Below are 27,475 nucleotides of genomic sequence, written 5' to 3'. Positions count from 1 at the left end.
CCCCATTGGGTACATCTCTTTTCATTCGCATCATAGGATCCACGTTCCGACCCAATCCTCACCTATCTAAGTTACCAAGCGTTCCAAGTACACTAGGTTATCAATTAGAAATCATAAAGAATGGAGCTACTATGCAATCCTACAATGCAACATGAAGAGATGAGATCAAATGCAATCTAAGACATAGAAAGGAGTCCAAAAGCTTCGGGATGGCACCCCCCACCTTTAATCGATGTCGAGGATTCGAAAATCCTTCTCGGTGAACTTTACAAAAAGGCTTTAGCCTTCTTTGCCCAAGTCAACACTAGCCCGGCCCTATTTTGCCGAGAACTTCACGCCGGTTCGCCGAATGTCAAAACCGACGTCGCCCCCACGTTTTGTGACCTAACAATAGGGCTTCCAAGGCTTCAAATGAGATCAATCTCATATTTTCACAAAATCCCCATTTTGGAGCCCTTGGTTTGCACCTATAGTAAACCATCCATTAAATCCCTACATTTATGGGATTGATCTACTTAGAAGCATCCTTAGGGTCCATTTGACCCATTCCAAAGCACCAAAACCCAAAAACCCAAAATTTTGAAGCTAGGGTTCAAGAGCTTACCTCTTGTGCTACACGAAAGAGAAGAGGAGAGGGAGATGAAGGTGCTCAAAGCCTTCTTCTTGATCTCCTTCTTCTTCTCCTTCCTTATCTTCTTCTTCTTTTCCTTCCTCTCTTTCTTGTTCTTCTTCTTCTCCTTTCCTTTCTAGAGGGAGAGAGCAAGAGAGAAAGAGAGTGTGAGAGAGAGAGAATATGAGAGTGTGAGGGAGAGAGGGGGCTTAGCCCTCTCTAATAAAGGCCATTTTGCATTTAGACCCCTCAACTTTTCATCTCTCACGCAGCTGTCACTGGGCTGTTTTCGCCCAGGGGGACCGGTCCCTGGTCGGGGAGACCGATCCCCGAGAGCTCTCCCTGCAGTCTGGGGACTTTTCGCGTACGAGAACCGGTCCTCACCTGAGGGACCGGTCCCTGGGAGACCGGTCTTTCCTGAGAGACCGGTTCCCAAGCGGGGAACTTTCAGGACTTAGCCAAATTTAGGCTTTTTCTCGCGGGTGTCGCGCACGAGGTCCGGTCCCCTCAGCTAGGGACCGGTCACATCGACCTCCCCCGCGACCATCAGCTACGGGGACCGGTCCTTCCCTCCAGGGACCGGTCCCCGAGAGCAAAAATCTGCTGAGTCCAGATTTTGTCTATTTGCTCTCGCGGACTCAACTCCAAAGCATTTTTTGTGTTTTGGATATTTTCAACTCCCACAAAGGGTATTCTCTCGACAGTTAGCCGATCCTGGGTGAAGTACAATTCTCAAATTTCGCGAATTCACTTCCTTACACCTCAGCTCCTTCAGCTCCGCCGGTGCCATCCTATAGGGTGCCTTCGAGATTGGAGTAGTCCTAGGGACGAGATCTACCACAAACTCGATCTCCCTATCAGGTGGCATACTCGGCAGCTCAGCTGGAAACACGTCCTGAAACTCCCGTACCACCGAAATATCCTCAATCCTAGGGGTGTCATCCTCGCCCCTCAACACAGCACTAGCCAAGTAGGCTACACATCCTCGGCTGATCAGCTGCCTAGCTTGAGACGAGCTGATCGACATCGCAAAAAGCGAACTCCGGCATCCTCTAAACACAACCTCTGTCACGCCCCGGAACCGGCAGAGGCCCTCCCGATAGCGTGCCCAGACCCGCCATATGTTAACACATATAAGGCGTCTAAAACAACAGCGAAAAATAAAACCAAAGATAATCTACATCTAGAGATATCAGAGCACAGACATATCTATAGTTTATAACAAGGTAAAAGAGGTATACAAAAACAATAAGAGTAAAACATAAAGTAGTACAATATCATCTCCAAAAATAGTACACAAAGGGGTGGTCTCTAGTACACTGGTGAAACCCTCAACCTCTCGCAAAAATAAAAAAAAACGTCGAGAGGTAGACCACCTAACCACTCGTCCCTCGCAGAAGAGCTAGCTCGAAGCAACGCCCTTCCCTCGGTCCCTAGCCTCTCCCGGCGTGGAAGGCTCTGAAAGAAGACATAAAGCAGAGGGCATGAGAACTATAATTTATAGTTCCCAGTAGGCAATTACTGACCTTAGCTCAATGCACCACTAGGCCCCAAAAGAAAAGGGTAAGTCAACAAGGAAATAGTAACGAAATAGTTGCATTATGAAAGCATAAATAATTGCTAAGCTACTATATCACAAGTAAACATGATGTCGAAAGTGTGTACATCTACTTTATCCCAATGAAGCAAGTCCAAACATGACTAGTATGTCCCAACATAATGAACAGGTAGGTAACATGATCCACAATGTCAATGTATGATGAATATGCTCTATCATGGCAGCAAGGATACTATGATGCAATAAATAAACTATCGAGTATACTACGTGTCTCAACACTATGCTATAAGCATGTCATAGTAATCCAACTACTAATCCTATCTAGTAGTGATTATCATCTCTCAATCAAATGTCATTATTTCCAACATATTCTAGGACCCACATATTGTAGTCCAGCTTGTGCCACCTAAGTGTCGGTGGTAGCTCCAGCATTCCCACTCTAGGAATGAGTCTATCCCTCCCGACCCCGTAGGTTTCTCGATACCGCACGAGCGAACATAAGTCGCGTAGGCCAACTCCGGAGTGCCGGCTTGTAGGGAGCGACCCTCACAAGCATGTGCGAATGAGCACAAATGGCAAGCAAGCATAGTCCAAGTCTCACGTATCCAATCCTCATGTCTCTAACATGGTAATAGTCACTAGCATCTCAATGATCTAGTTCTAGGTCAAAGTGTGAAGTTCCAATCAATCACTAAGTCTAGTGCCCCTTTATGACACTTAGACGTTTTGATGTTCAAACATGTTCCAGTTCTAAATCGCTCAACAGCCCTATCCACTAGGCTCACACACAACCCAAGCTCAATGCCGCTTCATGACATTAGCTCAGAATTTCACATATCAATCTTGTCATATGCCCCTTTATGACTTACTTAGATCCTCTATGTCTCAAGTAGGAATAGCTCAAAATATAGGATAGAAATGCTCATTTTCACAATAGGAGTTAGGATACCAAGTCTCAATAGGATGCCCATCGTATACAAGTCCCACATGGTAGCCCTCTACTCTATAGGGGCCCGAAATTTCTCACACATAATATAGGCATATTAAGCATCCTAAAATTCACAATAAATACATTTAACATAGAAATGCATGAATTTTTACTCTACAAGCATAAAACATGGGATATGAGAATTTCTCATATGCCAGGCTAGGTCAAACCCACCGAACCGTCGCGGTGTCCTTCGTTTCTCCGAAAGAAGTTGTCCACAAGTCTCCAAATACCCTAAAAGTATTCAGCGAAGAGATACAAGGGCATTACGATCAACCATTAGATCAAACATTAACAAACAAGGCAAAAGGGCTAAAACTCACTTAAAGAGTAACAATCCTCTCCTAAGCTCCAAAAGAGAGCTAGAATCCTTCCAAACCAAGCCCAAGGAAGATTCTAATCCAACTATTTAGCTCCAAAAGCCCTAGATTCAAAATGCCCAAAATAAGCCCTAAATCTCCATTCTAGGGTTCCATCTACAAAATACTTTCAAAACAAGGTCTAGAGGAGGGAAATGAGCAACAAACCTCCTTAGAAGCTCCAATCCTAGCTCCAAGGGTGAAGATCTTCTCCTATGCAAGCTCCAGATCCAAGCCTTCAAGCACCAACAAGGTGGGAAGAGGAAGAAAGGCAAAGGAATGCTCCAAGCCCAAGCTAGATCCTCCTCCTCTTCTTCTCCTTCTTCTTCTTCTCCTCTCTCTAACAAGGGTGTGGGGAGAGTGTGAGGAGGGAAATGAGGAGAAGAGAGGGTGGATGGGTCATATAGACCATCTATTGCAACAAAATCCAGCTAGGCCCCTCAAAAATCTAAAATTGCATCAGCCCGGTCTGGGCAATTTTCGCCCAGAGGGACCGGTCTCTCCCTGCAAGGGACTGGTCTCTCGTGTCGCACCCGAGAAACCATCGTTCGGGAACCGGTCTCTCCCTGCATGGGACCGGTCTCTCACTGCGAAGACGCGCTCAGGGACCGGTCTCGCCTGCCAGGGACCGGTTGCCTCGCCGACAGCGCAACACTGCTCACTGGGGGACCGGTCTCCCCTATCAGGGACCGGTCGCCGAGAGTAAAAACTCTCTGGTTTCATCCAGAACTCAAGTTTTTGAACTTTTTAGATCGAAAAACATTCTACGACCCTCCACCAAGTGTGGGAAAGCTCGAAACATATCCAATCACTCGAATCTCGCAATTTGCAAAGGTCCAGTGTGTTACAACCTCAGTCTGCCCCGGTTCTCTTAAAGTAACCGTGCGATTCTTGCAATCAATGGTGGCGTAAAACTCGGTTAGCCAATCCATACCCAAAACCACATCGAAATCCCCTAGCTTCCGCAGAGCTAGCAAATCCACGGGCATGATCCAATCTCCTACCTAAACAGGGCAACTAGGGCAATACTCTCTAATATCCAGAGTGTGGTCGGGTACTACAACATGTCCCAGATGCAACAAGAAAACCAAAGGAATGCCATGCAACTCGGCAAACAGCCGATCTATAAATGAATGCGATGCACCAGTATCAAATAAAGCACGAACTCTAATGCCATCAAGTAAAATGATACCTGCAACCACATCCTCGGCTGCTGCCGCCTCCTCGGTCTCAGCAGCATACAAACGCCCACTCGGGGCCTGTCGAGATCCCTCGCTCTGGCGCTGGACGGGTGGCCGCCCAGGCTGGTATTGTGTCGACGGAGTCCCGTGGGTAGCGGCTGGTAAAGCCAGTGCCGATGCAGTCGACGGTGCCGATGAAGAACCTCTGGAGCACTCAGTCCGGACGTGGCCCTCCTGGCCACACTGGAAAAACCTGCCCGCCCGCTGTGGACACTGCGGTGGGTAATGAGGACCACTGCAGATCACACACGGGGAGGACCGGGGACGGTCAGAACCTCCTCGCTGCGTCGCTGAGCCGCGTCCACGCTGCTGACTCCTAGGATGCTTCGGCGGCCTCCTAGAGTGCGTCTGGCTTGCACCCTCTGCCGCAGGCCTCTTGGCCTTACCCTTGTCCATGGCCTCTCGCCGCTCTTGGACATCCGCCGCGCCGCTCTCCACTATGAGCGCGTGATCCACCACCTCTCGATAGGTTTGGAGGTTAGAGGATTGCACTAACCGGAAAATCGACAGTCGCAACCCTCGCTCGAAAATACGGGCCTTGTCCTCATCGTCCCGCACGACGAAGGGCACGTAGTGTAGAAGCCGAGAAAACTCCCGCTCATACTTGGCTACTGTCCGATCTTCTTAGCGCAAGTTCCGCAAGTCCTGCTCCATCTTCCGCTTGACACTGGTTGAGAAGTAGTGCGCCAATAGAAGCTCCTTGAACCTCTTCCAAGATATAGCCGCCAAGTCAGTGCTGGGGTTCTCCTGGAGATCCAACCACCAGCGGTAGGCCTCGCCGTCCAAATGGTGTGTGGCGAGCCAAACTCGATCTCTCTCCTCAACAAAGGTGTCACGGAAGAGCTTCTCCATATGCATCAACCACTTCTCCACGATCCAGTGGTCGACCTTCTTGCCGTCGAAGATCCGGGGACTGCACCTCCTGAACTCGTTGAGGCGCTCCATCAGTCTGTCCCACTCCGCTCCCTCAACCAAGTAGGGAAAGCTGCTCTACCCGGGGGCCTCTGCACAGGTGGTACCGTGATGGCCTCCTCCTGAGGTGCGGCCGCAGGCGCTGCTCGCAACGAACTGGGCGCGGGGGATGGCGCTCTAGGGGCAACGTCCACAACTGGTGCTGATGGTGTAGGGGCCTGAGTCTCCCTGTAAGCTGCCGCTTGCTGTAAAAGAAGGTCCTCCAGGCGCTGCATCCGTGCCTCCTGTCGGAGCACCGCCTCCGTCTGCTGTCAGGCAGCCTTCGTGTCACGCCCCAATCCCCGCCAATTTGGTCGGGATCGGGTCACGTCAACAGACGCCGAGCGGACAGAGCCTCCCCTGTCCGCCCAAGGCTCCAACAACATGTATAAATAAGCAATCAACAAGGGATTTGCATATGTAATACAAGGCTTGCACGAGGGCAAGCAACAACGGAAGCGAAAGCTCCAAGCTAAATATACAACATACATGATATTTGATTACATTTAAACCAAATTCAAGTAAGTAAACTATTACATTCATCCATCATATCTTTTCACAATTAGTCATCTACCAAATACATGATTGTTTACATTTTACATCTCTAAATCAACAAAGTAAAGTTGATACATGTATACCAAAAATGGGAATGGCTACAAAATGTATAAAGTCCCGGCGGCCGCTATCTACGGCGCTACACCCTTGCCTCAGTCCTCCGCCGCCTCGCTCGTGCTAGGACCTATAGGGTTAGTGGTGTGAGAACTACAACGAAGTTCCCAGTGGGCTCAGCATCCGACCTCGCCGACTTACCCACTAAGTCTATCCAGGCATATGTATTTCAAAGGAAAAGATAGCAAACCATCTAATGCTACTACTAATACAATGCCTGCAAGAAACTGGTCAGTAGACAAATAATCATGTGGAAGATAAATGCATGCATGCCCATTTACAAACTTGACTTTGGCTTTTACCCAATCTTGCCGGTTAACCTTGTTAACCCCAACAACTCACCACCCAAAATTCCTTAATAGCGGGGGACTCGAACCTCCCTAGGGACCGTCATCTGGGGGGACTTTACCATGCCCAGTGGTGACCAACTCTAGAGCGCACCGCTCGAGGGGGAGCGACCTCCCTCAAGCCAAGACGTAACGTGAGTATCGATCCAATCCTCAACTTGAGGATTCACAGCCACTAGTCACAATGCCGATGTGATGATAGCTCTCTACCTATTCATTCTTGCCACTCTCAAGGCTATACTCGTGATGATGCCATAATTTGGTTAAACTATGTTTAACGGTTCATCTCTCAATGCCAATCTTGTTTCTATGTCAATGTTACCTTTGTTTTCTATTGTCCATGTCCAAACCTCACATTCACACAACTTGAGGGTCCTATCACACATGCCCATTTTGGTTCTATCATTCTCTATGTTCAACTATGTTAGAAACATATAAATAAAATCAAACCAAGTTTCACATGTATCTACCCTACTATGCATGAATGGCTATATATATATATGCTCAAGAATAGAGAAAACAGATATAGAAGGGAATCCAACAATTCCGGCGTGCACCCCCCACCTCTATTGGTCGTGTGGGTGTAGAATATGAAGGCTCCCGCACTTTACGAAAGTCGATTCTGCACCCTATAATCAAAATAGTGCTATATTAGGCCCTTTGTACATGAACCATACTCTAACATTTTCACAACGTTAAACGGAGTTGTTCAACGTGTTTAGGGCACCCCCAATTGGGTTTCTACGGGGTCAATTCGTCCCCGAAAAATCCTAGGGCAAAAGCCCCAATTTTCAAGCCCTAACATTGTCATTTAGGGTTTTTCCATGAATCGATCCCAACGCTAAGCAAACAATAACTTAGGATCATCTAAGAAGCATCATAGTAAGGCTTCTTGACCTTTGGAACCAACCCTAGGGCTCCTAAAATAACTTCCAAGGATTCACCATGAGAGCACCTTGAGCTCTCATGGATACCTTGTTGTTCATGGCTCAAAAGAGCCTCTAAAGCCTCTAAGGAGCACAAAGCTCCAATTCCCTAAACCAAAATCCAAACCCTAGAGGAAAACCTTACAAAACTTACCTCTAGTCCAAGCTCCTCCAAGATTCTTCTTGTTGGAGAGCTCCTAGAACCTCCAAAGCACCAAATCCACCTTCTTCTCCAAGTTCTTCTTCTTCTTCTCCAAGCTCTAGAGGAGGTCTAAAGAAAGAAAGAGAAATTGAGAGAAGAGGAGGGAAATGGCTGCGGGAGAGAGGGGTTGGGCCATATATAGTGTTGTAACAATTGCACTTAAGCCCCTCCACTTGTTTCCCATTGATCTGCCCAGACTCGGCATTTTTCACCTTCGGGTACCGGTCTCCCCGACCAGGGACCGGTTCCCGAACGGGGGGTTTTCCAGGACTTAGCCGATTTTCAGACTTTTTCAGCTGCTGCGCAGCGAGGGACCGGTCTCCCGAGGACCGGTCTCACCACCAGGGACTGGATGCCTCAGGATTTTCTGGCAGGCTATGCGTACGGGGACCGGTCTCTCCTTCAGGGACCGGTCCCCGAGAGCACAAAATTTGGGACTTAGCCAGATTTTGAAATCACTCTCTCTCGGGTCCCTTTACTCCATATATAAGCTGCAATGCACTTAGGGCCTATACCCACTCGTTCCACTCCGCGTTCCGCTCTTTTTGACGGAACTCGGCATAATTTACGAGGGATGTGGTACGTTACACTTCGCCTGCTGTATCTCCAAGTCGGTGAGAGCCGCAAGCTGGCTCCACAACTCTCGGACCTCACCGGATCCGGAGGTAGCGAAGGTCTCGACCTTCTCAAGATGTGCCGCATTATCCGCTCCGGCAGATTGGGAGCGAGTGATCGGCATCTCACTTCAACATCATAAAAGCGTAAGTTAGTAACCCACGCTATCGTATTCCCGCTCAAGAAGATAATACCCCAAATCATGCGAAATTAATGAAGTGTGCTTCACTACTAACTCCCGATGTTACGTTGAAAGCCGCCAACGTAACCCTCCGCGAAGTTAGGAGCTATACACTTCAATTTAACTCCACTTTCTAGAGTTATCAAAATACCCAATCACGATACTTTCGCTTACAAGTCAAATAGACCTCGTCTCTCATGAGCCTATTTCCTATAGTCCAACCGGCCTAAGGTCTGCTAGGTCCACTAAGACTCAACCCTAGGCTCTGATACCAAACTAATCTGTCACGCCCCGGGACCCAGCGGAAGCCCGCCTGGCGCGTGCCCAGACTCGCCGTATGTCTAAAACATACAAGGCGTCTAAAACAAAACGATAAATAAGACAATAAAAGAGAACATCTAGAAGCATCAGAGCGAAGTATATCTAGAAGCTACAATAAGGGAAGAGAACATAAAAGTAAGTGCACTAAGTAAAACATAAAGTGAATACAATAGGAATCCCAAAACAAAAGCTAAACAAGTACATAGGTGGTCTCTCTATACATGGTACTCAAAACTCTATCTCTTACAAAAACCAAAAAAAAGAGAGTAAACTACCTAAGCTCAAAAGTAGCTCCCCGCTAACTAGCTACGCGACTCCCTTGTCGCGATCCCGTGTCTCCGCTGGTGCCGAAGGCTCTGAAATAAAACCATAAAACAGGGGGCGTGAGAACTATTAAATAATAGTTTCCAGTGGGCAATTACTGGTTCAGTGAAATACACCACTAGGCCCAAACTAAAAAGAGGTCAGTAAGCAGATGTAAACAAATACGATATGTACGATAAGTAAATAAGAATGAATATTTGCTACCACATGATATCTCTACTTAGCATGATTTAGCATAAATAAGAAAAGCTATTCTCGTATCAATGTACACAAGCATCGCTAGTATGATATCCATAAGTCAAATAGTAAAGATGTCATTGTTTACTATTCTAATGAATGTCCACATGGCTTGATGAATGCTAAAAATCAAATCTGAAGAGATCCGCTCGAAGGCTGTCTCGCCGGTGCCAAGCCTAATGGCCCCGTGGTAGTCAACATCCCCACTCCAGAAATGAGCCTTTCCCACGGCAATCCACTCCGGCGCCGAATCCCGTACGGCGAATATGTATCACGATGGCCATCTCCGGAGTACCGGCTTGTACGGAGCGACCCTCACAAGTATGGGCGAATGAGCACAACGGCAAGTAACAAAAGATCCGTTTCAAGTACCAAGTCCTCATGTCTAACAACATGGAATATGTCACAACTCTCTCATAGGCCTATTTCTATGTCATCATGTCTAAAACATGGAAAGTAATAGATGTCCATGGCCTATCTCTAAGTCTCAATACAATAGTCTAATAGTTTGCTAGTCCAAGTGCCCCTTTATGACACTTTCTTTTACTAAGTCCAAGCTTAAACCTAAGGTTCATAAATGCATAATTGAGCCACTTTAAACATATGAGGCATGTTTCCAATCGGCTAGTGCGAACACTACTCCAATGCATGTAACAATACCCAGAATGCTCTACTATATAGAGTGAAAATTTTCTTATACATAACATATGCATTTTAAGTGTTCTAAAATTCACATAAATTCTATTTAGCATAGATTTGCATTTAAAATGACGTTACGACAAGTATAGAAAGCATGGGGGCCATTTTGCCCCGTTTTCATGAAGCCAAATCCACCATAACTCTAGCGCTCCTTCGTTTGCTCCGACGAAGGTGTCTACTAGTCCCCTAGCACCCTAAAGATGTAGGAACAAGGGTTAAACAAATCTTACGATCAATCCTAAGTTCAATCAATAAGGAACATAGGCTAAGGTGGAAAAACTCACCTCAAGTGAAGAAATCCTCTCTCAAGCTCCAAATGGGAGTTAGAGTTCTTCAAATCCAACCTAAATAAAAGTTCTAAGCCAATCAATTGGATCTCCAAGCCCTCAAATCAAAAATCTCCAAAATAAACCCTAAATCTCATTTCTAGGGTTTCATATGGTAAAACCTACCAAAACATAGATCAAAGGCTAGAATCAAGGTACTAACCTCTCTAGATGCTCCAAAACAAGCTCCAAATCTTCTAGGGTTGAAGATTGATCCTCTATCAAGCTCCTAGCCCAAGCTCTAAGCCACCAATGGTGAGCAAAGGGAGAGGAAGATGCTCCAAAGCCTCAAGATCTTGCTCTCCTCCAACTCCTTCTTCTCTCCTTCTTCTTCTCTCTCTAGAGTGAGTGTGAGGAAGAGAAATGAGGGAGTGAGAGAGTGGAAGGACCATAAAAGCCCTCTCAAGTAACAATATCCTAATAAGCCCCCCAACAATCCAACCAATGCATTAGCCCGGACTGGGCAAAATTCACCCAGAGGGACCGGTCTCTCCTTGCTTGGGACCGGTCTCTCAGGTCCATCCCGCAAAACCAGCGTACGGGAACTAGTCTCCCCAGCCGGGGACCGGTCGCATTGCCATGGGGGACCAGTCTCCCCGACCAGGGACCAGTCCCCGTGTGAGATATCGAAATTTGACAATATTGGCTAACTTTGGCCAAATGGGCCAAAGTGGGCGATTGAACGGTTTGGACAAGTTCCATTTGGCATTCCAACAAGTTTGGAAGAGCAAAAATGAGTTCCAAAGGTGTTGGGATGGTCTTGACATCGATCGGCGCGAAGTAGAGCCGAAACGAAGCTGAAAACAGCATTCTGGTGTTGGTGTACCGGTACAAGCGTGATGGCTGTACCGGTACAGCCATCGCAGCTAGGCTGCGTAGCTCTCGGGTTTGAGGGCTCCAGGTGCTGTACTGGTACAAGGGGCTTGTACCGGTACAAACCCGACAAAACCAAGACCCGAGCTCTCCGGTTTGCTCTCAGTTTTGGCTGTCACCCAGACCTTGTACCGGTACAAGAACCCGTGTACCGGTACAAGGGCACCCGAACAGCAGGGTGACTTTGGAAAATAGAAAAGTTGAGGGGCTCTTTTGGATATTGTTACAATAGAGAGATATTAGCCCTCTCTCAGCCTCTCTCTCACACACTTAGCCTCTCTCTCTCTCCCTCTCCCTCTCACATAGCTCTCTCTCTCTAACCGTGAGAAGAAGAAAAGAATGAGAAGAAGAAAGAAGGAGAGAAAAAAGGAGAAAGGAAGAAGAAAAAAGAAGGAGAAGATCAAGGAGAGGAAAGTGAAGCTCTCTCCCTCCACATTCTCACGCTAGGGCTTGCTTTGGAGCAAACCCTAGAGGTAAGCCTCAACCCTAACTTGTGAATCTAGGGTTTTGGGAGGTTTTTGTTGGTTTTGATGGTTCAAATGGAACCTAATGAGCTTAGAGAATATGGATTTAGCTCACAATGAAGCTAGCAACCATTGCTTCCCATAGGTGCTAAACCTAGGGCTTGATTTTGGGATTTTTGAAAATATGAGGGATTGATCTCTTTTGATAGGTTAGAAACCTAATTTCTATGCTCCCAAACGCGTAGGCGAAGATGGTTCGTCGATCCGTCGAGTGAGTGCGGAGATATCGCCGATTTGAGTGCTCTAGGGTTCGTTTTGACCCGAGGTGTTGAAGCGGCGCACGTGGACCGCGACGCCGAGTTTAGTAGCTCTACGGTACTACCACAAGGTGGGTGGTGACCATCCCGAAGCAATCGGGCTACCTTCTATGTCTAAGTTTTATAAGTTGATCTAATTGCATATTGTGCATATTCATATAGGGCTAGAGATGGATTGTTGCTTATAATTGCGTGCTAGTAGCTTAATGTATCTTGCTTGGTTGGTTCATGATCTAGCATGCATGATGATTATATAATGAAAACTTTATGATAAAGACTTAGACCCTATATGTCACGCCCCGACACCCGCCTATTTGGTCGGATTCGGGCACGTCGACAGACCGCCGAACGGAGTTTCCCCTGTACGTCCTAGGCGTCGCGATCGATACAATTCACGATGTTCCAACCAGGAACAGAAATCAACATACAGATTGCATATGGAAAGGTATCAACAACATAAACACATCCTATGTTATTACAAGCATTCACATTGATACATTTGCTTACATCACAATTACACTTTCTCTCCAACATACAATCTGAGTTATTACAATTTATTACACACTTGATACATCTTATTCTTTCATTTCCCTCTACCCCTAGGCTATGCCGACTCGGGGTACCACTATCTCTGGTCTCTGGGTAGGGCGCTATCTACGGAGCTACGCCCTTGCCTCGCGCCGCCGCGCCACTCACGTGCAAACCTGTAAAACCCCAAAACAACGTGGGGTGAGAACCAACTCCATGGTTCCCAGTGGGTACGGCCACCCAAGGGAAAAGCTCGACCAATAGGTCCAAGGAGGCACTGCAACAAGTTAGTCCAATAACATATAACAGATATATATATTCGATATTGAACTAAATGTCATGCCTCGCAAAATGCAATATGCAATACCTGTAACTTTATGCAAGTAGATTAATTGATTCTACTTCATATTATTAACCATTCTTTACTTGTAGCCGTTCTTTACTTTATTAGTTATTCTTTATCATTAGCTTTTCTCTAGTCTTTACTTGGTCACATAACGCTCATTGGCGATTCTTTCCTAAGGTTGCTCATACCTTAGCCATCTATGCCACTCGACTCGGTCTTGAGTCAATCCTCTGCGGATAGTCCGCACACTGGCTGCTCAACAGCCCATCGCACTCGATGACTCAGCCACCCGGCGGCGAAATCGTCGCACACGCTCAGCTCTGGCTTAAGTCACCCTGCGGCATGATCCACAAACTGGCTCAACCATCCGGCGGTGAAATCGTCGCACACGCCACGACAATGGTTCTTTAGCCCCGGGCGGCGAAATCGTCGCACACACCCCGCACCACTCTTGGTGTTCCATAAGTCCTGGGATTCCAGAATCCATTTCACAGCACTCAAGGGTTGGTCTTAACCCTATGAAATTGACCTATCTAGGTCCAAGCCTTTACTCAACCTAAGTTAATACTTTAGGTTCATTGCTTTCATACTCTTAGCCTAGGTTTATTAACACTAGGTCCATTATTCTCATCTACCTAGATTCACTTGACTCTAGGTTCTTACCTTTATCTCACAACCTAGGTTACTTTGACTCTAGGTTCATGCCACTTATTAATTCAACCTATGTTCTTTGACACTAGGTTCATTATCATTCCTGTTCAACCTAGGTTTACTAACACTAGGTTAGATGCCACTCTATCTAGTTCCCATGACTCTAGATTTATTCACAACCTATGTTCTTTGACACTATGTTAGATGCCACTCGATCTATAGGTGCGTTTATGTCCACCTACACATATCCTTTACTTTAGCATTCTTACCTCATCATTATGCATTATCATTAGCATAGTTTCTACTTTAGACTAACATGCAATGCTACTTTATATCATTTACTTAGCATTAACCACATGCTTACATTTAGCATTTCTACACCATACTTATCATGTATACACTTAGCATTCCTTACATTAACGTTTCTATGGCATGCATCATGTATTCATTTAGCAACTATATGCATCAACATAAGTTCACAATTCTCTTAGACATAACGGCGACCTAGTCGCTTCGGTAAACACAACCCACCTTAACTCGCGTTCCGATTGCTTGTCGACACTTGTAATCGGCCTCCCGCGGCACCCGTATCCGGCACGGCCCAATATTGCAACTGCGCCACAACCGAGCTCCGCTTCACAGCCCCGGAAATTATAGGTCTTCGGTTATGTGCCACGGTGCCTCAAATCCATTTCCATGATTTTACGATGTCGCCTCGGTCTTACAGGCGACAACGAAGCCTAAACGTCCGTTTCTTTAATAACTTTGCAACGGCTCATCGGATTGCCGAACCGACTTCGCTAACGTGTTTCGTTACCTACCAATTAGGTTTACAAAGGGTCAAATGAGATCAAACTCATCTATTTACAAAAATCCCACTTTGGATGCCCTAGATGCTACTATTGCAAAAACCACCAAATCGATCTTCGATTCATGCAATAAACACTTAATTAGCATCTAGGAATGCTACTAAATCCATTTCTAGAGCATTAGGATCAAACTCTAGAGATCTACCATTGTAGGGTGTGGAGCTTACCTCCAAAAGCTCTCCAAAAGCAATGGAAGAAAAAGAAGATGATGATGGTGATTCTTCCAAGCCTCTTATCTTTCAATCCTTCCTCTTCTTCTTCTTCTTCTCCTTCTCCTTCTTTTCTTTCTAGAGAGAGAGAGGGACACGGTTTGGGGGCTAAACGGGTGAGGGAGAAGAGAGAAATAAGCCACAACCCACTTCTATACCCACTGCACATTTGCACAAAGGCCCCGAAACAATATTAGTTGTGCACAGCCCAAACTGGGCCATTTTCGGGTGCTAGGACCAGTCCCAGGCAGTGAGAGACCGGTCCCCGAAAGTCCAGAATAACAGCATTCCAGACTTAGCCAAATTTTCAACTTTTTCAGCTTTCGGGGTCTGTTTTCACTCCGTTTTCACTCGTTTGACCTCCGATTCGTTTCAAATCGAACCGAGACTCTCCAAACATGTTTTCAAACATATTTTCATCATCTTTTCATCCACGCTAATGCCGGATTTAGCTCACGGCCCAACAAAGCCTTTCGGGTTCCGTTTTCGCGCCTATGCGCACCAAAACGCCCGGAAGCTTCCGAACTTCACTGAACTTCACCGGGATGATTCAAATGGCTCTTCAACCAAATGTACACCGTAACTTCATGATTTTAGAAGTTCGGTATGTTATACTATATGAGATGATTAATGCTTATGTTGCTAAAGAACTAGTACGAAGTAACTAGTGTTGATGATGAGTCTAAATGACGAGTGGCATCTAGTTAGAAAACTATGATGAGTGGCATCTAGTTAGAAAACTATGATGAGTGGCATATGATTGTTGATGACCTTGATATGAGAACATTAGTGTAGTTGAGACACTATGAGATTGGGTACAAGTATACCTTGATTCCATGATAAGATTACCCTTAGAGGGTAGGTTGCTGCTGTTCGTGAGTTAATGGTGCTCACATAGCCTGTCTGCGCTTGGAGGGGTCGCTCCCCACGAGCTGTGCACTCCGGAGGTTGGTCACTAGAGAGACAGTCAGTGTGCTGTTTGGACGGTCAGTGTGCTGTCCGCAGGCGGTCTCGGGGAGTAGTTCAGTAAGACTTTCCCTATGAGATTTACACGTGAGTTATGCTTATGAACCACGAGTTCACTTTGAGATTTGGTTACCTATTGAGTCATACTCATTATTATTGCTCATGATAGCTAGCTTTCATAGTTGTTGTTATTGTTCATAGTTGCTTACTTACCCAGCTTTATTTATTGTTCATGCATCCATGATATCAGATTGAGGCATAGCTTGATAGACCTGTTTTACATACTCGCTTTCAGTTCAGTTTAGCTTTATATATATTGCATATATATATCTCTCTATGCCTGCTTAAGACCTAGTGGCTAGATCGGCGGAGTCGGCGGCCGAACCCACTGGGAACTATTCGTAGTTCTCACCCCACCATGTTGCAGGTGCTAGTTCGAGTGTCCCGACCGAGCGGGAGGATCGCGGCAAGGGCTTAGCGCCCTAGCGGTATCAGTTGATAGCTTACTTTCCTACTTGCATTAGTTCACCCTACTTTTACATTTTGAGAGTAGATGATGTATAGGGTGAGGTTTGAGAGGATGTATGTATTTACATTTTGAAAAAGAATGCAAGTTGTATTAAATGATTAAAGTTTTAAATGATATCGAAAGAGGTTAAGTGTCTCAAATAGTTAAGTTTCTCTCTTTTGAATACTTGTATACTGTTTACTTGTATCGCTTGCTCTCGTTGTTATATAGCACTGTTTGTGCTCTCGATTATCGTTACTTGATTGTGTATAAATTCAAGTTGTATTCCTAGGGACTTGCTGTACACAATCTGGTTGGTTAGCCTTGGGCTTGGTTAGCCTTGGGCGGACAGGGGAGACTCTGTCCGTTCGGCATCATGCCCGCCGCCCTCGAAATGGACCAAATTGGTACCGTTTTCGGGTAGTGCGGTCGGGGGCGTGACACCCCGAGAGTGAAAACTCTCAGGACTGCCCAGAACTCAGATTTTTCGAGCTCTTTAAGTCGGAACACCTTCCACGACCTTCCACCAAGTGTGGAAAAGCTCGGAACACAAGTCAAACACTCGAACCTCTCAATTTGCAAAGGTCCAGTATGCTACAAATGCCGATTGAGGAATCAAATAATCACCTCTGGTGAGCAAATTGGACAATTCGTCGGTTCCCCTTGCTATCGGAAGGATTGTTGCCGTGGATGTTGATTGTAGAGCCGTTCGTACCAAGCAATTTGGATTGATAGTCATGTGGAATGACACCATACTTGATTATGGAATAGAGTGGCACCCAGTTGTGCAATCTCGTGGCGGGAGTTGATTTTGAGTTGTGAGATCACCGTTGGGATTAAGTCAGCGATTGGTTGTTGTATCACCTCTCTTTGGTGATTGATGTTTTGTGAGTACTCCGGTGGAGTTTTGGACAGATGGGGTAATGGGCGTAACCCCCGGATTCTTGCTAAGGACAGCGTCGTTGAATCCGCTTCAAGAGGATATACTATGGAAGTCTATGTTATGAGTAAAGCAAAGCAGAGCTAGGCTTCGCCCTTAGCTTGGATGCGGAGAATGAGAATTGGAATTTGGCCTTGAGAGCACTTGGGTTTGTGAGGACCAACTGATGGACTTGTTTAACAAGCGCGGATTAAAGATGGGACTTCCCAGTGAAGACTGGAGTTCTAGGAGCTTTTGCGGAAGTTTGGCTTGAATTATGCCAAAGCTTTAGCGTCGCGAGATCTTGTGCGTTTTGCCGTGGAGCATTCCGGCATGCTTGAGACCTTCATGGTCTGATTGGTGCGCTGTTGGAGCGCTTCTTCCATCCTCTTCGGATGGGACTGTTCTGTGGTTGTCCCGCAGTTTCGCCGACAAAACTCCTTTTTAGGAGGGGAGAATGTAACACACTGGACCTTTGTAAAATTGCGAGGTTCGAGTGTTTGATCTGTGTTCCGAGTTTTTTCAGATATTCTGGAGGGTCGTTGACAGTGTTTCGACCTATGGCTCGTATCCCGAAAATTGAAGTTTAAAACTTTATACCAAAACCCGAAAAGACGGATTTTTGATTTACTCCCTGGTTTGCTTCAGCTGGGCTGTGTACCGATATAATCTTGATAGTTGTACCGGAACAACCTTGATGGTTGTACCGGTACACCTTGATGGTTGTACCGGTACAGATGGGGTGAATTGCCAACCCGAGGCTCGGGTTTGTGTGTTCGGGGGATTTGTACCAGTACACTTTTCCGTGTACCGGTACACTTTGCCAGACTGCAAAGTGACAGATTTTGAGGGGTGTATTTGCATTGTTGCAACTCTATATCATACCCCACGCCTTCCCCCTTGTTCCCTGAGCTTGGAGGCAGTGGAGAGAAGGTAAGGGAGCCCTCCACCTCTTCTCTTTGATTTCCATTGATTTTGCTGGGATTTTTGAAGATTAAACTCTTCTTTTTGCTCCTTTTTGCTTCTTGGTGCTATTTCCACCATGGGAGAAGCTTGGGCTTAGTGTTTGGAGCTTGTTGGAGGGAAAGAGTTCAACCCTAGCTGATTTCTAGGGTAGTTTGGAGCTTCTCTTGAGGTTAGTTGCTTGTTTTCCTCCTCTAGATCATGATTTTCATGAATTTTGTATAAAAACCCTAGATTGAGCAAATTAGGGTTAATTTTGGGGACGTTTGAGCTAGGGCTTTTAGAGCTCAATTGATTGGATTAAAGCCTTCCTCTAAGTGGGATTGGAAGGATTCTAGCTCCCATTTGGAGCTTGTGAGGGGATTTCTACACTATAGGTAAGTTTTGACGCTTTTGTTGAGTTGGTTAATGTTTAACCTATTCGTTGTTCGTAAGGTTCGTATAACACTCCTAGTTTAACCTTTAGGGAGCTAGGTAGCTTGTGGGCACCTTCATCGGCGCAAACGAAGGGTTGCGAAGTGACTTGGTGGGTTTGGCCTCACCAAAATGAGATAAAATTCTCATATGATGGTTTTTACTTATCGTAAAATGAAAAAGCATGCATATTCATACAAGATAGATTATTTGAGAATTTTAGAATGCTTAAAATGCACATGTTATGTATAATGTATTTTTGGACCTCTATATAGTAGAGAGTTTGCATGTTAGGCTTGGGCCTATGGATAGCACTCCTATGTGTGAATTTGGATCATATTTCAAATAGTGAAAATGACAAGTACAATGCATTCTTTGACTTAGGCTTGGAATTGATATAGTAAGCTAATGTCATAAATTGATATAGTAAGCTAATGTCACAAAGAGGCATCAGGCTTGGAATTGGTATAGCAAGCTAATGCCATAAAGGGGCATTAGGCTTGGAATATGTGTGGACTTAGTAAACCTAATGTCATAAAGTGGCATTAGTGTTGAACAAGATTTGGGCATAGTGAGATATAATGCCATAAAGGGGCATTGGACAAAATGAATGGTTAAACCTTCACTTGGGACATTGGACTAGACCTATGAATTACTAGCGATCATTTCCATGGTTGAGCCATGATGACCAGATCATTGTGACGATGACTATGCTTGCTTGCCATTTGTGCTCATTTGCACATGCTTGTGAGGGTCGCTCTCTATAAGCCGGCACTCCGGAGTTAGCCTACGCGACTTATGCTCGCTCGTGCGGTATTGAAAAGCCTACGGGGGCCTGGAGGGTTAGACTCATTCCTCGAAGGGGAATGCTGGAGCTACCACTGGCACTTAGGTGGCACAAGCTGGACTACCTTTGGTAGGTCCTTATTTGGAAATGGAAATCGACACGGAGTCATTTATATAATAATCACTACTTGATAGTATATCTAATTGAATTCAGTGGACACTGGGACATATAGTATACTTTGTTGCCATGAAAGTGCATACTAGATATATATTGGACACTTGGACATGTAGTATACTTGATAGTATTGCTTATTGCATTTTAGCATACTTGGATGCCGTGATAGTGCATACTAGACATGTTTTGGCATATTGGATCATGATAGAGTAGATGTACTCCATGTTGACATCATGTATATTTGTGGCATAGTAGTATAGCATTTATTATATGCTTTCTTTTCCGCAGTTACTTATTATTATCCTTATCTGCTTATGTTTTGGGCCTAGTGGTGCATTTTACTCAGGTCAGTAATTGCCCACTGGGAATTATAAATTATAGTTCTCACGTTTCCTGTTTTATGTTTTCTTTCAGAGCCTTCCACTCCGGGAGAGGCTCGGAATCGCAGGAAAGGTATCGCCTCGAGTTAAATTGCGAGGGGTTCGGCGATAGGTGGTCCACCTCTCTTTTGAGTTTTATTTTGGAGAGGTTGAGAGAGATTTGTACCATTTTGTAGAGACCACCCCATACTTGTATCTTGAGATTTATGTTGTATTAAGTTTACTTCTTACTGTAGTGGTTTAGTTTCTTTTGACTCTATTTGTTGGTAGAACCTAGCTGTATACTGCTCTGATATCTCTAGATACTCTTGGTTTCTTGTTCGTTTATTCGCTATTGTTGTAGACGTCTTATATGTGCAGGCATATGGCGGGTCTGGGCACGCATCGGGCGGGCTTATGCCGGGTCCCGGGGCGTGACACTTTTGTATCTTGAGATGGATGATGTATTTACTTTATGTTTTATATTAATGGATCAGTTTCCTTTTTCTCTACTTGTTGTTAGAATTTAGCTGCTAGTTGCTCTGATATCTTTAGTTGTCTTACTTTTCCTTGCTTTCATTTCTCTATTGTTGTAGACGCCTTATATGTGCAGGCATATGGCGGGTCTGGGCACGCACCGAGCGGGCTTACGCCAGGTCCCGGAGCGTGACAACTCCAGTACCNTGATCTGGAATTATTGGGGTGTCACAGGTACTCAACATCTAGTACCGGTACTTAATGCCCCAAGCCTTAAACCCGAGAGCAGCTACTCTCTGGCACGCGATGGGATTCCGGTACCAACCTCCAGTACCGGTACTCAGCTCTAAAATCTACACTTTGCAGATTTTGATGCCGAAAGCCTGTTCTCGCGCCTAATAAGCTCCGAAAACAGGCAGATACTGTACAGGCAACCCTCAAAATATCCAGAATAGATTAAAATACTATTCTTACAGTAGAATCTTGTAATTTACTAAAGTTCAATGTGCTACACGGACTATCGAAAATGAGCTATTGAATCACCCGAAAAGGGGTCCGATTCGTGTTAGAAGTCAACCTCATTCAATGGCTACTCTCGGAAACACGGGTTACTTTTCACTTAATGAAAAGTAATTAACGCATAACGGCTTTATGCTAACTCGATTTTCTACGAAACTTGACAAGTGATTATATAATTAAAATACACATAAAAATATCGTCAACAAAGAGTTTAGCTATACAGCAAAATTCTCAGTCCTCACATCTAATTCAACCCAATTTACATGAGATGTAGATTATGATTTATCCTAATAAGTTAAAAATAAAATAAACTATATGTTTCTTACTAGTTAAGAAGCATATTTCCTAATTAATATCTTAATATACATTTTTATCCTTATCTCTATGTGAGAATAATGATATCTTTAAAATGATTTTGATAATCTATATATATAAACCCCTTTTCTTTCGATTTTGACATAAGAAAAATTTAAAGGAATTCCTCTTTCTTCTCTCTCTACTTTAGATTTTTGCCTAAATTCATGGCGTTTTGGAGGGTGAATAATTATGAAGACTCTAATAGCCTTGCACGACTAACAAGCGTGGAGATCCGGACACGACATTCGATCACAAATACAGAAGGCCGTTACAGTTTCAAGAGGCTATAAAATGAGTACAATGATCTGATAAATTCTTCCATAGAAATTATTGTAAATATGAGATTTCACATTATTTGTGTTTTTTTTTTTTGCCAACAAGATATGCCCGCCAAGGTATGTCGAACCCAAATCGTGGTTGTGCTGAGCAAATAATGTTGCACAGATTACGAACAACCCAGTTTTCACTGAATCAGAACCGTTGGATGTGACTAAACCCTAGTATGGGATCGATCCCATCAAACAACAAAAAGCCCAAGAACCTCTGAGGAATGCTAACCTACAATGATTCCACTACATGACACAACCAACCAAAGTTCTTTTCTATGTCGCAGTTGGACCCATCACTTGGCCTCAGTAGCATACACTCTTCTCTATCCCATCACACACATAAGCAAATGAAGATGAAAGTTCGCAGTACAGAAAAAGGGAAAGCTAGCAGTCCTAAGTCCTAACTACATCACTCACTCACCATTAACAGCAGCAGCAGCAGCAGCAACAACAACAACAACAACAATAATAAGAGAAAAAAACTCAGTTAATTAGTATTATGTCCTGAGGTTGCTAGGGCTTTTCGGTCACCTTAGCCACCGGCGGAGGTCGGTGGTCGACGACGGTGAGATCTCGCCGCCGAGGCTCTCGTTGCAGGACGATGACACGGTCGACCTCTGCTCCGACGCGAAGCGCCCCGCCGCGCTCTTGAAGCTGGGGCTTCGCAGGCTATGTGAGTACCCGCCGTATGGGTCGGGGACGGGGAAGGAGAGGCGCTTCTTGGCCGAGCCGGAGCCGGAGCCGGCGCCGGCGCCGGGCTTCTCCCTCTCTGGCGTCGCCAGACGCTGCCGCGGAGCGCTCTGCGACCGGAGCCGTGCCTTGGCAGACTCCGTCGCCGCCATGTAGTTGGGCACCGCGGCCGCCGCGCTGTGGTGGTGGTGGCGCGACGTCGCCGCCGGTTGGTTGTGGTGGTAGTAGTAACTGGGGGTGTGCGCGGCGTCGGAGCTCCCGCAGCGAGGGCTCGCGGAGCGAACTTGCAAAGGCCGCGCCTTGGAAGGGGAGGGGGTGACAGGGGAGTGTGTGGAGAGGTGAGAGCGGTGGTGGAGGGGGGAGAAGTTGGGTTGGGGATGCGTCAGCTGCTGCGGCCTTCGCTGGGCGGAGTAGGAGTACGGCCGAGCCGTGTCAATCTCCACGGTCTTGATGGGGTCGCGGTGGTCGGTGGAGGCTCTTCCCCAGCTGCTGCTGCTGCTGCTGTTCTTGTTGTCGAAGGACGATCTGGACGCCATCCAACGCTCCATCCACCGCGGTTGCCACGCCTCGCCGGCCGACGCCACCCGTCCCTCGGCTTCTTCCTCCAGGGAGGGAGACGGGTTCCTCCAAATCTGCTCAAATTAGAACAGAGGAAACTAATTAAAGACGTACGGGAGAGAAGAGGAGGGAGAGATCAGCGCAGGGAGTTACATAGTTACCTGTTGGGAGAATGCGTATGAGAGTGCCCTTTCGCGCTTCAGAGCCGCTGCCTTTCTGCTCTGCAGCATAGCCTGGATCTCCTCCATGGTGCGAGGGCGCTCGTCCCAGTCGTCGGCCAAGCTGCTCCCATCTCTCGACCGTTCCTTGAGCAAATAATTGATAACTCAACTATTAAATGGGCGGGCGGGGTTATCTGAGCGAGCTAGCTAACGAAGGAGATAACTAAACAATCTTCGGAAATAGTTAACTAATGGTACCACGGATCTTCTCTCGGCGAGCTCCTGGAGGTACTTGGAGTCCCAGACGAAGGTGTCGCAGCTGAAGGAGGACTTGTTGCTGCTGCAAGGAGCAGGAGCAGCGGCCGATGCGGCTTCATGGGAGAGGCGCATGCGCTGGTCTCGCACTCGGGCCTGCACCCTCACCAGCGCCTGCATGCACCGCAGCGTCATGTTCGCCTGCTTCCGCACGTTGTGGCCTCTCACCAGCGCCTGCAGCTTCACCAGCCCTTTCAGAGCCCTCAGCGCCCTCCTCGCCTTCACAGTTCACCACCCACCCCCATTACCGGTAACATTAACAGATCGTAATCGAAGGTTCATTCCGTGAGAACTGCATTTAAATTATCCGGAAGAGATAAAAAAGGCACAAATGGGGGGTTTATCTATGTATACATACCAAGTAGCCGCGGAAGGCGGTTTGGATGACGATGGCAGCGCAGTGCTGCCGGACGAAGCCAGCGGCAGAAGGTTCGGTGAGACGGACCACCTCCGCCGCCGCCTGCGCCGTGGCGACGGCCGCCTCTGCCGTGGCTGCCGAGGCCACTGCCAGCGCAATGGCGTGCCTCTGCTCCGCCGTCACCGCCGCCTGAGCAGGCTGCGCCGCCGCCCGCCCAGGCAGCTGCTGCATCTGCATCTGCATCTGCATCTGCGGCTCGTGTGCCGTCGTCGTCGTCGGAGAAGGCTTCCGAAATATCCATCTCCTCTTCTCCCTCTTGTTCTGTGGCCATTACAAGCATTATAAAGAGAAGCTTATCTCATTTTCGCATTCTCATTCTCATTCTCATTCTCATTCTCATTCTCATTCTCATTCTCATCCGTTAGAGAGATAGAGAGAGAGAGGGTGTGTGTGCTAGAGAAAGAGAGAGAGAGAGAGAGAGAGAGAGAGAGAGAGACTGCGTACCTTATCGTCTTCTTCCTGGTCGGATTCCAAGCGCTGGCGAGAAGATTTGCGGTCGGAGTCCTTGGAGGGAGATCGGAAGGCTCGTTTAACGGCCGTTAACCAGGAGCTCCCGCCGGCCTTCTTCCCCATTGCCGCCACTCCTTTCGGGCATTAATTTACACGGCCATGTTCAGCTAGCAATGCCTAAAAGAAGTGACAAAAGTAACGCCAGAGAGCACGAGCACCAGTAATAAAAGAAACCTGTGAGCCCCAGATGGGATGAAATGAGCAGCGTCCAAAAGAAACCCGCGTCCCATTTACTTACCCACTCCCCTCCCTCTTGCTCTAGAGTTTATTGCACCATCACGGAAGCCAGATCATGTGGTGGGAGAGCACAGATATTCAGGACGCCAAGCTATTGCTTGCTCCCAGTGTATCAATACACGTCAGATATCAAACTCTTTAATCTAATTAATTACTTTTATAATAATATATTTTTAATTACTGCATATTAAAAAACTTGAATTTTAAATATTTTGTATTTTATAAATGGAACCAGATAATATCTTACGAAATCTATAGATTTTTCATTTACATTTATAAAAATATTGTTTTAATTATAAAAAGTTCAAACTAGTGAATGAGACGGAAGACAAAAAATGAGTGCGGATATATGTAATAGTTTCTCGAGATATGGAGGTGGGGTGGCAGAGCGAGCGCCGGTGGGGACGGGCGGTTCTTTTGGAATAGAGCGAAGCATCTAGTACAGTCAGCAGTAAATGGGTTGCTGACCACTAGGCCCCAGCAATTACACGATAACCAATAACTTTTTATAATTTTTCATTCTTTTAACCCCCAAATAAAGTTTTGGTGCTACATAATGGGGGCATTTAGCCAAGTTTTTGAAAAAAAAAATTATATAAATAATTTTATTTTAGAAAATTAATATTGATTAAAAATATAAAGTACTGGCTAATATTAGCAAAAAAATAATTAATAATTAAATTTATAATTCAAATATTATAAATAAAATTTTGAATTTTCATTTTTAGTATATTAAATTTGAAATTTAAATTGAAGCTTTAAATTCAAATATTTATATTTTAAATTTTTAAATTTTAAATTTTAAATTCAAAACATAAGTTGTTTAGATTTAAAATTTAAAATTTAAAATTTAAATTTTAAAACTTAATTTATATATTGAATTTAAAATTTTAAAATTTTAAAATTTTAAAATTTCAAATATAAAATGCAAAATTTAAAGTTAAAATTTAAAATTTAAAATAAAATTTAAAAAATTTTAATGAAAATAAAAGTTAAAAATTAAAAAATATAAATATAAATTTAAAATTTAAAACTTTAAATTTTAAATAGAAGGGCTCTAAGATAATTTCATTAAGTAGAAGATAAGTACAACTAGAATCGCATTGAATGCGAAAGCTAGACTACAGTGTGTCAGGGACTTAGCGGAATTGATGTGCGATTTGAGTCCCTGACCTAAATTCGCTAGCGGAGCAGGCGGTAAAAAAGGTCCAAAACCAACAACCATTGTGGAAGACAATGGGTCATGTAATTGCTCGACTTAATGACTCCAAAACAGCGGAAACTCAAGAGTCATGAGCAACTCTTGGGATCACTAGGCATTCATGAGGCTCAATAAATAAATAGGGTGACAAAGGGCAGTCTTGCCTCAAGGCGGACTTGCATGAACTTTAGAATGCAAGACTCTAATCTTCGTATTTATGAGGGCTCATAAATTACTATGTGATAGTGGATAAGTTAATATGTGCTTTAATGTGTGCTTAGTGGTGAGTTAGTGTAAGCTAGATTCATTATATTTAGAAGCCTATAAGTAGGAGGGAAGGTAGAGACACAAGAGAAATTGTGTATTGTAGTCCTATTTTTCTAAGTAGTGAAGTACTTAGTTTTTTAGAAACTTCTGCCTCTCTCTCTTCTCTCCTTTTTGCATACTTAGTCGTAGGACGTGGAGGTCCAGGCTAGCAACAGAGAGCTAAGCTTTCCCCTCTTCCAGCAGGAAGGCGGGTGCCATACGGGCTTTGCGAGCAAAAACGTTTAAGCCGTGACAAGTGGCTGGATATAATAGAAGATTAGACTTACACTCCGCTAACTACAAAGGGAATAAAGATGAAAAAAGTACAACAAAACGCTACAAATAAACCTACATAACACGCTAATGCTATGTCGATATGCTTGTGTCACTTTGCAACATTCAACCAACTATTTCTTGACAAAAAGATCATGTCACACCCCAAGCCACAGAAACACTCATCTGGCACGTGCACCAGACCCGCCGAACGGACATAGTTTTTTCTATCCATCTAAGGCATCACAAGCATATACAACATATTCAAACCATGAATTGAATACATAGATTGCATAAGAAAAGTATCAAGATATAAAAGTAAACACTACTTCTATTACACTGCATGTTTCATTAATTTACATACATAAACTTTACATTCCAAAAACATCCCAAAATGATCTATATATATGCATGATATTTCACTTTTACAATGTTCCCTACAATTTCGTGGACCAAAATAGGGTATATCTATAATGACTCCAAGATGTGGGAATGGCCACTATCTACTGTGCCACGCCCTTTTCTCTCTCTGCCACCTCATCCGCGAGTGGACTTGAATAATAAACAAGGGGTGAGAACTGTAAATATAGTATTCAGTAGGTACGGCCACCCAAGCGAGAAGCTCGACTCACCAGGTCCAAAAGAAATACATAAGCATGGGTTAGTTCAATGTATATAACATGTAAGAAATAACAAGTTAATGCCTCTAATCATGGTACTGAAACCTAATCTTGTGTCGTAAACCGCATTTATTTACTAGCTTCCACATTCAATTCATGTCATCCGACTCAGTCTTGAGTCATTCAAAAGCGGAGCACTGCTATTCTTATAGCTTTGAGCGGAGCACCGCCATCCTTTAGCATTGGGCGGAGCATCGCCATTCTTATAACATAGAGTGAAGCCTCAGCCACTCAAGCTTTGAGGGGATGGAATTCACCTCTACTCTTTCTCTCAAGCCTTAGCCACTAAGGAACAAATGGGGGTGAAGGGTTATATAAACACCATGTAACAATATCCACTCAAGCCCCTCAAAACTCAAAATTTACAAACTGCATGAACTGTAGTTTTCCACACTATGTACGGGTACTCGGGGGGGAGTACCGGTATCCGACAGCCAAATCTACCCAACCCGAGCCTTGGTCAAGCGTTCAATCCATGGCGTACTGGTACTCGCTCGATGCAGTACCGGTACCCGATACCCCAAAACTCAAACCCGAGAGCAG

The 27,475-nt window shown here is 45.2% G+C and overlaps 1 protein-coding gene and 1 long non-coding RNA gene across 4 annotated transcripts; both read right to left on the bottom strand.

Moving 5' to 3' along the window:
- Positions 12,653 to 14,446, bottom strand: LOC109728856. The gene is made up of 2 exons (XR_002221143.1): positions 14,265 to 14,446; positions 12,653 to 12,912 (listed from the first exon to the last, which is right to left on the bottom strand). It is a non-coding gene; the product is annotated as an uncharacterized LOC109728856 (long non-coding RNA).
- On the bottom strand, positions 22,057 to 24,569 carry LOC109728579 (protein IQ-DOMAIN 1-like). Of its 3 annotated transcripts, none has more exons than XM_020259002.1 (6): positions 24,474 to 24,569; positions 24,170 to 24,352; positions 23,666 to 23,986; positions 23,251 to 23,526; positions 22,993 to 23,136; positions 22,057 to 22,905 (listed from the first exon to the last, which is right to left on the bottom strand). In XM_020259002.1, exons 2-6 carry the CDS (start codon positions 24,296 to 24,298, stop codon positions 22,111 to 22,113), a joined length of 1,665 nt encoding a protein of 554 aa, XP_020114591.1. In that variant the 5' UTR covers positions 24,299 to 24,352; positions 24,474 to 24,569; the 3' UTR covers positions 22,057 to 22,110. The 3 variants fall into 3 exon arrangements, with proteins under 3 accessions (XP_020114591.1, XP_020114592.1, XP_020114590.1); XM_020259003.1 differs by having other exon boundaries at positions 24,170 to 24,309; positions 24,410 to 24,543; XM_020259001.1 differs by having other exon boundaries at positions 24,170 to 24,542.

Source organism: Ananas comosus, linkage group 24 (genome assembly GCF_001540865.1).
Source record: "Ananas comosus cultivar F153 linkage group 24, ASM154086v1, whole genome shotgun sequence".
In the NCBI taxonomy this organism is placed as follows: Eukaryota; Viridiplantae; Streptophyta; class Magnoliopsida; order Poales; family Bromeliaceae; genus Ananas; species Ananas comosus.
Note: the sequence above shows the minus strand (reverse complement) of the source record. Positions and strands in the feature narration are given on the sequence as shown.